This window comes from Oncorhynchus tshawytscha, unplaced genomic scaffold (assembly GCF_018296145.1).
Source record: "Oncorhynchus tshawytscha isolate Ot180627B unplaced genomic scaffold, Otsh_v2.0 Un_contig_11618_pilon_pilon, whole genome shotgun sequence".
Taxonomy (NCBI): domain Eukaryota; kingdom Metazoa; phylum Chordata; class Actinopteri; order Salmoniformes; family Salmonidae; genus Oncorhynchus; species Oncorhynchus tshawytscha.
In genome coordinates this window covers 90046-102500 of record NW_024609343.1, presented here as the reverse complement: position 1 = coordinate 102500, position 12455 = coordinate 90046, and the positions used below count along the sequence as shown (strand labels likewise).

Sequence of the window (12455 nt, the reverse complement as noted above, 5' to 3'; positions counted from 1 at the left end):
AGTAGTTGAGCATCTCAGCGTTTCCCAGAGTAGCAAACTCCTGCTTCTCTCTGTAGGAGGTCAGTACCGTGCAGCTGGACAGATCTCCAGTCTCTGAGGTGTCTACCACAGCCCTGTAGAGGTTAGAGGTCAGTACCTTTAGGGGTTAGAGGTCACAAGGTAGCAGTTTAGGGGTTAGATGTTACAGGGTATCAGTTTAGGGGGTAGGGGTTAGAGGTTACGGGGTAGAGGGTAGAGGTTACGGGGTATCAGTTTAGGGGTAGAGGTTACGGGGTTAGGGGTTAGGGGTTACGGGGTATCAGTTTAGGGGTTAGAGGTTACGGGGTATCAGTTTAGGGGTAGAGGTTACAGGGTCAGTTTAGGGTTAGAGGTTACGGGGTATCAGTTTAGGGGTTAGAGGTTACGGGGTATCAGTTTAGGGGTAGAGGTTACGGGGTATCAGTTTAGGGGTAGAGGTTACGGGGTATCAGTTTAGGGGGTAGAGGTTACGGGGTATCAGTTTAGGGGTTAGAGGTTACGGGGTATCAGTTTAGGGGTAGAGGTTACGGGGTATCAGTTTAGGGGTAGAGGTTACGGGGTATCAGTTTAGGGGTAGAGGGTAGAGGTTACGGGGTATCAGTTTAGGGGGTAGAGGTTACGGGGTATCAGTTTAGGGGGTAGAGGTTACGGGGTATCAGTTTAGGGGGTAGGGGTTAGAGGTTACGGGGTAGAGGTTACGGGGTAGAGGTTACGGGGTATCAGTTGAGGGTAGAGGTTACGGGGTATCAGTTTAGGGGTAGGGGGTAGAGGTTACGGGGTATCAGTTTAGGGGTAGAGGTTACGGGGTAGCACTTTAGGGGTATCAGTTTAGGGGTAGAGGTTACGGGGTAGCACTTTAGGGGTATCAGTTTAGAGGGTAGAGGTTACGGGGTATCAGTTTAGGGGGTAGAGGGTAGAGGTTACGGGGTATCAGTTTAGGGGTAGAGGTTACGGGGTAGCACTTTAGGGGTATCAGTTTAGGGGTAGAGGTTACGGGGTAGCAGTTTAGGGGTAGGGGTTAGAGGTTACGGGGTATCAGTTTAGGGGTAGAGGTTACGGGGTAGGGGTTAGAGGTTACGGGGTATCAGTTTAGGGGTTAGAGGTTACGGGGTATCAGTTTAGGGGTTAGAGGTTACGGGGTAGGGTTAGAGGTTACGGGGTAGGGTTAGAGGTTACGGGGTATCAGTTTAGGGGTTAGAGGTTACGGGGTATCAGTTTAGGGGTTAGAGGTTACGGGGTAGGGATTAGAGGTTACGGGGTAGGGGTTAGAGGTTACGGGGTAACAGTTTAGGGGTAGAGGTTACTGGGTATCAGTTTAGGGGTAGAGGTTAGAGGTTACGGGGTAGGGGTTACGGGTTAGAGGTTCATGGGTAGGGGGGGTAGAGGTTAGAGGGGTGTAGGGGTTAAGGAGTAGGGTTTAGGACACATAAAGACAGATCTCTAAAAACCACTCTAAAAATGTCCACTTCAGCCCTGGTGGGATGAACACAGATGGATAAGACACCGAGGGACAAATCCTCTCATCACGACGAACTGAGGAAGGCAGGAAGGAGGGCCTGAAAAGGGATTTGACCCAGTAGACGGACTGAGGAAGGCAGGAAGGAGGGCCTGAAAAGGGGTTTGACCCAGTAGACGGACTGAGGAAGGCAGGAAGGAGGGACTGAAAAGGGATTTGACCCAGTAGACGAACTGAGGAAGGCAGGAAGGAGGGACTGAAAAGGGATTTGACCCAGTAGACGAACTGAGGAAGGCAGGAAGGAGGGACTGAAAAGGGATTTGACCCAGTAGACGAACTGAGGAAGGCAGGAAGGAGGGCCTGAAAAGGGGTTTGACCCAGTAGACGGACTGAGGAAGGCAGGAAGGAGGGCCTGAAAATGGGTTTGACCCAGTAGACGGACTGATGAAGGCAGGAAGGAGGGCCTGAAAATTTGACCCAGTAGACGGACTGATGAAGGCAGGAAGGAGGGACTGAAAAGGGATTTGACCCAGTAGACGAACTGAGGAAGGCAGGAAGGAGGGCCTGAAAAGGGATTTGACCCAGTAGACGAACTGAGGAAGGCAGGAAGGAGGGACCGAAAAGGGGTTTGACCCAGTAGACGGACTGAGGAAGGCAGAAAGGAGGGCCTGAAAAGGGATTTGACCCAGTAGACGGTGTTCCTCCTACCTCCAGGTGTCTCCGTCGTTCCACAGCAGACAGTCGTAGACCGGACCCGGGTCGTTGTACTTCTTCTCCAGAGACGCCAGGATCTCGGACTGACACAGCAGCTCCTCCTTCTGCAGCTTCTCAGCCTGAGAAAACAACGGACAGGCGTGAGGAAACTAAATGTGAAAACTCATTTACACACATTTCATTGATAAATGGCCCGCTGGGGATGTGACAAATGTTTAAAACTGCCGTTTTAAATCGTACAATAACGAGAATTCACAATTCAGACAGAGTCCAGGGTAGGACCCAATGTCCCAAGGACCCAGAGCAGTTCAGTCTACCACGGTCCTGACTACCTACCAGACAGAGCAGTTCAGTCTACCTACCAGACGGGGCATTTCAGTCTACCTACCAGACGGGGCATTTCAGTCTACCTACCAGACGGGGCAGTTCAGTCTACCTACCAGACGGGGCAGTTCAGTCTCCCTACCAGGCGGGGCAGTTCAGTCTCCCTACCAGGCGGGGCAGTTCAGTCTACCTACCAGGCGGGGCAGTTCAGTCTACCTACCAGGCGGGGCAGTTCAGTCTACCTACCAGGCGGGGCAGTTCAGTCTACCTACCAGGCGGGGCAGTTCAGTCTACCTACCAGGCGGGGCAGTTCAGTCTACCTACCAGGCGGGGCAGTTCAGTCTACCTACCAGACGGGGCAGTTCAGTCTACCTACCAGACGGGGCAGTTCAGTCTACCTACAAGACGGGGCAGTTCAGTCTACCATGGTCCTGGCTACCAGACAGGGCAGTTCAGTCTACCTACCAGAGTTCAGGGCAGTTCAGTCTACCTACCAGACAGGGCAGTTCAGTCTACCTACCAGACAGGGCAGTTCAGTCTACCTACCAGATGGGGCAGTTCAGGCTACCTACCAGACGGGGCAGTTCAGTCTCCCTACCAGACGGGGCAGTTCAGTCTCCCTACCAGACGGGGCAGTTCAGGCTACCTACCAGACGGGGCAGTTCAGGCTACCTACCAGACGGGGCAGTTCAGGCTACCTACCAGACGGGGCAGTTCAGGCTACCTACCAGACGGGGCAGTTCAGGCTACCTACCAGACGGGGCAGTTCAGTCTACCTACCAGACAGGGCAGTTCAGTCTACCTACCATACAGTTCATTGGTAGGACCCAATGTACTGTATATAAACCATTGGTATGACCCAATGTACTGTATATAAACCATTGGTATGACCCAATGTACTGCATATAAACCATTGGTATGACCCAATGTACTGCATATAAACCATTGGTAGGACCCAATGTACTGTATATAAACCATTGGTAGGACCCAATGTACTGTATATAAACCATTGGTAGGACCCGGTAGGACCCAATGTACTGTATATAAACCATTGGTAGGACCCAATGTACTGCATATAAACCATTGGTAGGACCCGGTAGGACCCAATGTACTGTATATAAACCATTGGTAGGACCCAATGTACTGTATATAAACCATTGGTAGGACCCAATGTACTGTATATAACCCATTGGTAGGACCCAATGTACTGTATATAAACCATTGGTAGGACCCGGTAGGACCCAATGTACTGTATATAAACCATTGGTAGGACCCGGTAGGACCCAATGTACTGTATATAAACCATTGGTAGGACCCAATGTACTGCATATAAACCATTGGTAGGACCCGGTAGGACCCAATGTACTGTATATAAACCATTGGTAGGACCCGGTAGGACCCAATGTACTGTATATAAACCATTGGTAGGACCCAATGTACTGCATATAAACCATTGGTAGGACCCAATGTACTGTATATAAACCATTGGTAGGACCCAATGTACTGTATATAAACCATTACTGGTTACTTACAGGCTCTAACCAACAGGTCAAAAAAGGTATTTAGGTAAGGAAAGAAACAAAACAACAAAACAACAAACAACCTCCATGTCCCACCTCATGGGACTTCCATGTCCCACCTCATGGGACTTCCATGTCCCACCCCATGGGACTTCCATGTCCCACCTCATGGGACTTCCATGTCCCACCTCATGGGACTTCCATGTCCCACCTCATGGGACTCCCATGTCCCACCTCATGGGACTCCCATGTCCCACCTCATGGGACTCCCATGTCCCACTTCATGGGACTTCCATGTCCCACCTCATGGGACTTCCATGTCCCACTTCATGGGACTTCCATGTCCCACTTCATGGGACTTGTAGCTGCCACGACAGACTTCCATGTCCCACTTCTCATCGAGGTGACGGCTCGTTGCAGTTGTCCCTCTCCTCCATGTCCCACTTCTCATCGAGGTGACGGCTCGTTGCAGTTGTCCCTCTCCTCCATGTCCCACTTCTCCATGTCCCACTTCTCATCGAGGTGACGGCTCGTTGCAGTTGTCCCTCTCCTCCATGTCCCACTTCTCATCGAGGTGACGGCTCGTTGCAGTTGTCCCTCTCCTCCATGTCCCACTTCTCATCGAGGTGACGGCTCGTTGCAGTTGTCCCTCTCCTCCATGTCCCACTTCTCATCGAGGTGACGGCTCGTGGCAGTTGTCTCTCCTCCATGTCAACTTTTTGGACGAGATGTGTCCCGTTATGTCTGGCGAAAACCAACCACTGAATTCCACAGTTAGAACCTCATGTAAAGTGTTGGTCCCATGTTTCATGAACTGAAATAAAGCGTGGGTGGAGCCTGGCTGAGTGACAGTGTGGGTGGAGCCTGGCTGAGTGACAGCGTGGGCGGAGCCTGGCTGAGTGACAGCGTGGGTGGAGCCTGGCTGATGAATGGGCAGCCTCTGTACCTGCCTGGCTGAGTGACAGTGTGGGTGGAGCCTGGCTGAGTGACAGCGTGGGTGGAGCCTGGCTGAGTGACAGCGTGGGTGGGGCCTGGCTGAGTGACAGTGTGGGTGGGGCCTGGCTGAGTGACAGTGTGGGTGGGGCCTGGCTGAGTGACAGTGTGGGTGGGGCCTGACTGAGTGACAGTGTGGGTGGAGCCTGGCTGAGTGACAGTGTGGGTGGTGCCTAATCAATCAGTTCTGTACCTGCCTGGCTGAGTGACAGTGTGGGTGGAGCCTGGCTGAGCGACAGTGTGGGTGGGGCCTGGCTGAGTGACAGCGTGGGTGGGGCCTGGCTGAGCGACAGTGTGGGTGGCTGGCCTGGCTGGCTGAGCGACAGCGTGGGTGGGGCCTGGCTGAGCGACAGCGTGGGTGGGGCCTGGCTGAGCGACAGCGTGGGTGGGGCCTGGCTGAGCGACAGCGTGGGTGGGGCCTGGCTGAGCGACAGCGTGGGTGGGGCCTGGCTGAGCGACAGTGTGGGTGGAGCTCACCTGGCTGAGCGTGGGTGGGGCCTGGCTGAGCGACAGCGTGGGTGGCTGAGCCTGGCTGGCTGAGCGACAGTGTGGGTGGGGCCTGGCTGAGTGACAGTGTGGGTGGGGCCTGGCTGAGTGACAGTGTGGGTGGGGCCTGGCTGAGTGACAGTGTGGGTGGGGCCTGGCTGAGTGACAGTGTGGGTGGGGCCTGGCTGAGTGACAGTGTGGGTGGGGCCTGGCTGAGTGACAGTGTGGGTGGAGCTCGCCTGGCGACCAGAGTTAATTTACAAGACCAATACATTTTTGTAATATTTTTCGTGAATATATCTGATTATTATCGGCTCTTCACTCATTTTAATTACAAAGTACCAACAGGTCAGATTTTCAAGGTCTGAATCTGAAGCCAAATTCAAGATACTTTCAGCACCTTGTCCGAACCCTGTTTACTGCAAACAGGGAGCATGTTTTGGGAATGCTTTTGATCCGGTACAGGTTTCCTTCCCTCCCCTCCGTCATTTACTGCCGGTTAGTAATGTGGAGTCAATAAGTTGTTGATCCAGCCTCAGTTCTCTCCTTTCAGCCGTTAAACTCTGTAGCTGTTTTAAAGTCAACATTGACCTCATGGTGAACTCCCTGAGCAGTTTCCTCAGGACATAACAAAAAGTTTGAAAACTTATTGAAGATATTTCAGCTTTTCCCTGTATGATGATGATGATGATGAAGACCTGTTAGTGACAATTTACATTTTGAACCCCAAAAAATATATAACTCACAAAAATACATTCAGTAAGGGATTGTTTCAAAATGTGAACTGAATCTATACCTCTAATGCTGTTTACGCCCACACCACATTTACCCATGAGCATCAAAGTGTTACCCATGGGGGGAGAGAGGTCAAAGTGTTACCTGGGAGGGGAGAGGTCAAAGGTTACCTGGGAGGGGAGAGGTCAAAGTGTTACCTGGGAGGGGAGAGGTCAAAGTGTTACCTGTGAGGGGAGAGGTCAAAGTGTTACCTGGGAGGGGGAGAGGTCAAAGTGTTACCTGGGAGGGAGGTCAGAGGTCAAAGTGTTACCTGGGAGGGGAGAGGTCAAAGTGTTACCTGGGAGGGGAGAGGTCAAAGTGTTACCTGGGAGGGGAGAGGTCAAAGTGTTACCTGGGAGGGGAGAGGTCAAAGTGTTACCTGGGAGGGGAGAGGTCAAAGTGTTACCTGGGAGGGGAGAGGTCAAAGTGTTACCTGGGAGGGGAGAGGGTCAAAGTGTTACCTGGGAGGGGGAGAGGTCAAAGTGTTACCTGTGAGGGGAGAGGTCAAAGTGTTACCTGTGGGGGAGGAGGTCAGAGGTCAAAGTGTTACCTGTGAGGGGAGAGGTCAAAGTGTTACCTGTGAGGGGAGAGGTCAAAGTGTTACCTGTGAGGGGGAGGGTTACCTGTGAGGGGAGAGGTCAAAGTGTTACCTGGGGGGGAGGTCAAAGTGTTACCTGCCCGGGGAGAGGTCAAAGTGTTACCTGTGGGGGGAGAGGTCAAAGTGTTACCTGTGTGCTGGAGGTCAAAGTTTACCTGGGGGGGAGAGGTCAAAGTGTTACCTGTTGGTCAGAGGTCAAAGTGTTACCTGGGAGAGAGGTCAAAGTGTTACCTGGGAGGGGACAGGTCAACATAGACATCCTGGGAGGGGAACACATCAACCTGGGAGACATCAAAGTGTTACCTGTCAACACATCAACACCTGGGAGACATCAAAGTGTTACCACAGACATCCCTGTTACTGTCAACACATCAACAGACATCCCTCTGTCAACACAGACATCCCTCTGTCAACACATCAACACAGATATCCTTCTGTCAACACATCAAAGTGTTACCTGTGAGACATCCTCTGTCAACACCTGTGAGGGGAGGGGTCAACTGTTCAGACATCCCTCTGTCAGAGCTGCTCTGTGTGCTGGATCACAGATTTTCTCCTCCTTTCTGTCAACACATCAACACAGACATCCCTCTGTCAACACATCAACATAGACATCCCTCTGTCAACACAGACATCCTTCTGTCAACACATCAACACAGACATCCCTCTGTCAACACATCAACACAGACATCCCTCTGTCAACACAGACATCCTTCTGTCAACACAGACATCCCTCTGTCAACACAGACATCCCTCTGTCAACACAGACATCCCTCTGTCAACACAGACATCCCTCTGTCAACACAGACATCCCTCTGTCAACACATCAACACAGACATCCCTCTGTCAACACATCAACACAGACATCCCTCTGTCAACACAGACATCCCTCTGTCAACACATCAACACAGACATCCTTCTGTCAACACATCAACATAGACATCCCTCTGTCAACACAGACATCCTTCTGTCAACACATCAACACAGACATCCTTCTGTCAACACATCAACACAGACATCCCTCTGTCAACACAGACATCCTTCTGTCAACACATCAACACAGACATCCCTCTGTCAACACAGACATCCCTCTGTCAACACATCAACACAGACATCCTTCTGTCAACACATCAACACAGACATCCTTCTGTCAACACATCAACACAGACATCCTTCTGTCAACACATCAACACAGACATCCTTCTGTCAACACATCAACACAGACATCCTTCTGTCAACACATCAACACAGACATCCCTCTGTCAACACATCAACACAGACATCCTTCTGTCAACACATCAACACAGACATCCCTCTGTCAACACATCAACACAGACATCCCTCTGTCAACACATCAACACAGACATCCCTCTGTCAACACAGACATCCCTCTGTCAACACATCAACACAGACATCCCTCTGTCAACACATCAACACAGACATCCCTCTGTCAACACATCAACACAGACATCCCTCTGTCAACACATCAACACAGACATCCCTCTGTCAACACAGACATCCCTCTGTCAACACATCAACACAGACATCCCTCTGTCAACACATCAACACAGACATCCTTCTGTCAACACATCAACACAGACATCCTTCTGTCAACACATCAACACAGACATCCTTCTGTCAACACATCAACACAGACATCCTTCTGTCATCGTGTTTGTTGGTCAATATAAGCATACATTATTTATACACAAAAGTATGTGGACACCCCTTCAAATGAGTGGAATCTGCAATGTCTGTTGCTGACAGGTGTATAGAATGGAGCACACAGCCATGCAATCTCCATAGACAAACATTGGCAGTAGAATGACCTTACTGAAGAGCTCAGTGACTTTCAACGTGGCACCTTCATAGGATGCCACCTTTCCAACAAGTCAGTTTGTCAAATTTCTGCCCTGCTGGAGCTGCCCCCCGGTCAACTGTAAGGGCTGTTATTGTGAAGTGGAAACGTCTAGGAGCAACAACGGCTCAACCGCGAAGTGGTAAGCCACACAAGCTCACAGAACGGGACCACCGACTGCTGAAGCGCGTAAAAATAGTCTGTCCTCGGTTGCAACACTCACTACTGAGTTCCAAACGGCCTCTGGAAGCAACTTCAGTACAAGAACTGTTCGTCTGGAGATTCATGAAATGGGTTTCCATGGCCGAGCAGCCGCACACAAGCATAAGATCACCATGTGTAATGCCAAGCGTCGGCTGGAGTGGTGTAAAGCTAGCCGCCATTGGACTGGAGCAGTGAAAACACGTTCTCTGGAGTGATGAGTCACACTTCACCATCTGGCAGTCCGACGGACAAATCTGGGTTTGGTGGATGCCAGGAGAAGGCTACGAGCCTGAATGCATAGTACCAACTGTAAAGTTTGGTCTAGGAGAAAATGTTTTGGCCCCTTAGTTCCAGTGAAGGGAAATCTTAACGCTACAGCATACAATGACATTATAGACGGTTCTGTGCTTCCAACTTTGTGGCAACAGTTTGGGGAAGGCCCTTTCCTGTTTCAGCATGACAATGCCCCCGTGCACAAAGCGAGGTCCATACAGAAATGGTTTGTTGAGATCAGTGTGGAAGAACTTGACTGGCCTGAGCAGGGCCCTTACCTCAACCCCGTCGAACACCTTTGGGATGAATTGGAAAGCAGACTGCAAGCCAGGACTAATCGCCCACAATTCCATATTAATGACTTCCCTGAAGAGTGGAGGCTGTTATAGCAGCAATGTTCCAACATCTAGAGGAAAGCCTTCCCAGAAGAGTGGAGGCTGTTATAGCAGCAAATGGGGGACCAACTCCATATTAATGACTTCCCAGAAGAGTAGAGGCTGTTATAGCAGCAAGCCTTCCCAGAAGAGTGGAGGCTGTTATAGCAGCAAAGGGGGGTCCAACTCCATATTAAAAAGCCTTCCCAGAAGAGTGGAGGCTGTTATAGCAGCAAAGGGGGGTCTAACTCCATATTAAAGCCTTCCCAGAAGAGTGGAGGCTGTAATAGCAGCAAAGGGGGGACCAACTCCATATTAATGACTTCCCTGAAGAGTGGAGGCTGTTATAGCAGCAAAGGGGGGTCTAACTCCATATTAAAGCCTTCCCTGAAGAGTGGAGGCTGTTATAGCAGCAAAGGGCGGTCTAACTCCATATTAAAGCCTTCCCTGAAGAGTGGAGGCTGTTATAGCAGCAGAGGGCGGTCTAACTCCATATTAAAGCCTTCCCAGAAGAGTGGAGGCTGTTATAGCAGCAAAGGGGGGGTCCAACTCCATATTAATGACCAATTCCATATTAATGACCAATTCCATATTAATTACTTCCCAGAAGAGTGGAGGCTGTTATAGCAGCAAAGGGGGTCCAACTCCATATTAAAGCCTTCCCAGAAGAGTGGAGGCTGTTATAGCAGCAAAGGGGGACCAACTCCATATTAATGACTTCCCAGAAGAGTGGAGGCTGTTATAGCAACAAAAGGGGGTCCAACTCCATATTAATGGTCATTATCTTGGAATGAGACGTTGGACGAGCAGGTGTCCACGTACTTTTGTAGTGTATATCAACGTGCAAATCCTCATTACTTGGCCACACAAATCCACTCCATACCTGGATTCTCTCTCGGAGAGCTTTAGGGAACAACTCATATCCATGTTTGATCCCAATGTGGTACTTTCCTGATGGATTATCCCAGGCATGAGGGATCTGAGGACAGAGAGAGACATGTGGTTATGTAACTACAGGCTAACAGTCTGTACGGAGAGAGACATGTAACTACAGGCTAACAGTCTGTACAGAGAGAGACATGTAACTACAGGCTAACAGTCTGTACAGAGACAGTGTGACCAGGAAGTGGCAGCGTGGCGAGGGTAGCGTACCTTGAGCGTCCTCCCGGACAGCCCGGTCACCTCTCCGTCTTTAGGCTCCACCACCGTCGCCATGGTGACATCTCCACTGCCTGTCGTATCGATGATGTCAACGATCTTCGGCTTGCCCTCCGTCGTGGTCTGAGGGAGAGAAGACACAGATGTTGAAGAGTGTAAAATACACACACACACTATCTGACCGAAAAACACACACACCCTCTCTGACCCCGACACAACACACAAATTATGTTTCCACAATGAGTACACCTTGACATACTGGTGACACAGTGCAACTAATCCAGACTGGTCAACGGCTTCTATCTCCAGGCCCATCAGACTGATCAACGGCTTCTATCTCCAGACCCATCAGACTGGTCAACGGCTTCTATCTCCAGACCCATCAGACTGGTCAGCGGCTTCTATCTCCAGACCCATCAGACTGGTCAGCGGCTTCTATCTCCAGACCCATCAGACCGGTCAACGGCTTCTATCTCCAGACCGGTCAACGGCTTCTATCTCCAGACCATCAGACCGGTCAACGGCTTCTATCTCCAGACCCATCAGACCGGTCAACGGCTTCTATCTCCAGACCGGTCAACAGCTTCTATCTCCAGACCCATCAGACCGATAAACAGCTTCTATCTCCAGACCATCAGACTGATAAACAGCCATCACTACCTCAGAGAGGCTGCTGCCAACATGGAGACCCAATCACAAAAATTGGATCACTAGTCACTTAAAACAATGCCACTTTAATAATGTTTACATATCTTATATTACTTATATATGTACATACTGTACTCTATACCATCTACTGCACCTTGTCTATGCCGCTCTGTCATCGATCATCCATATATTTATATGTACATATTCTCATTCACCTCTTTAGATGTGTGTATGAGGTCGTTGTTGGGGAATTGTTAGATTACATGTTAGATATTACTGCAAGGTCGGAACTAGAAGCACAAGCACTTCGCTACACTCGCATTAACATCTGCTAACCATGTGACCAATAACATCTGCTAACCACGTGTATGCGACAAATAAAATTGGATTTATAGACAAATGTCACCGTCAGTGATGTATCAATATAATAGTGTAATATTCTGAAAGTCTATACCAACTGGTATCGACCAACTCATAGAGATGTTTGAGTCAGAGAGAAACCTTTGGTCTTTAGCAGAGGGCTGAGTGGTGTGGCTAGGAAGCACAGACAGACGGACGGACAGACGGACAGACTAGACAGACAGACAGAAGCTAGGAGACAGACCAGACAGAAGCTAGACAGGGTAGACAGACCAGACAGACAGTAACTAGACAGGACAGACAGTAACTAGACAGGACAGACAGAAGCTAGACAGGACAGACAGACAGACAGTAACTAGACAGGACAGACAGACAGACAGACACAGACAGTAACTAGACAGGACAGACAGTAACTAGACAGGACAGACAGACAGACAGACAGTAACTAGACAGGACAGACAGACAGACAGTAACTAGACAGGACAGACAGTAACTAGACAGGAACAGACAGACAGACAGACAGTACAGACAGGACAGACAGACAGTAACTAGACAGGACAGACAGACAGACAGTAACTAGACAGGACAGACAGTAACTAGACAGGACAGACAGACAGACAGTAACTAGACAGGACAGACAGACAGTAACTAGACAGGACAGACAGACAGTAACTAGACAGGACAGACAGACAGTAAC

General features: G+C 50.1%; 1 protein-coding gene across 1 annotated transcript in view; it reads right to left on the bottom strand.

Moving 5' to 3' along the window:
- tpp2 (tripeptidyl peptidase 2) overlaps positions 1–12455 on the bottom strand; it is a 53947-nt gene that overhangs the window by 40297 nt on the left and 1195 nt on the right. The window contains 8 exon segments of the mRNA XM_042314929.1: positions 1–113; positions 2183–2337; positions 4870–5121; positions 5219–5750; positions 6890–6908; positions 7014–7038; positions 10347–10571; positions 10745–10873. The exon segment at positions 1–113 is cut by the window's left edge and continues 51 nt beyond it. Coding sequence (XP_042170863.1) covers positions 1–113; positions 2183–2337; positions 4870–5121; positions 5219–5750; positions 6890–6908; positions 7014–7038; positions 10347–10571; positions 10745–10873 — 1450 coding nt within the window.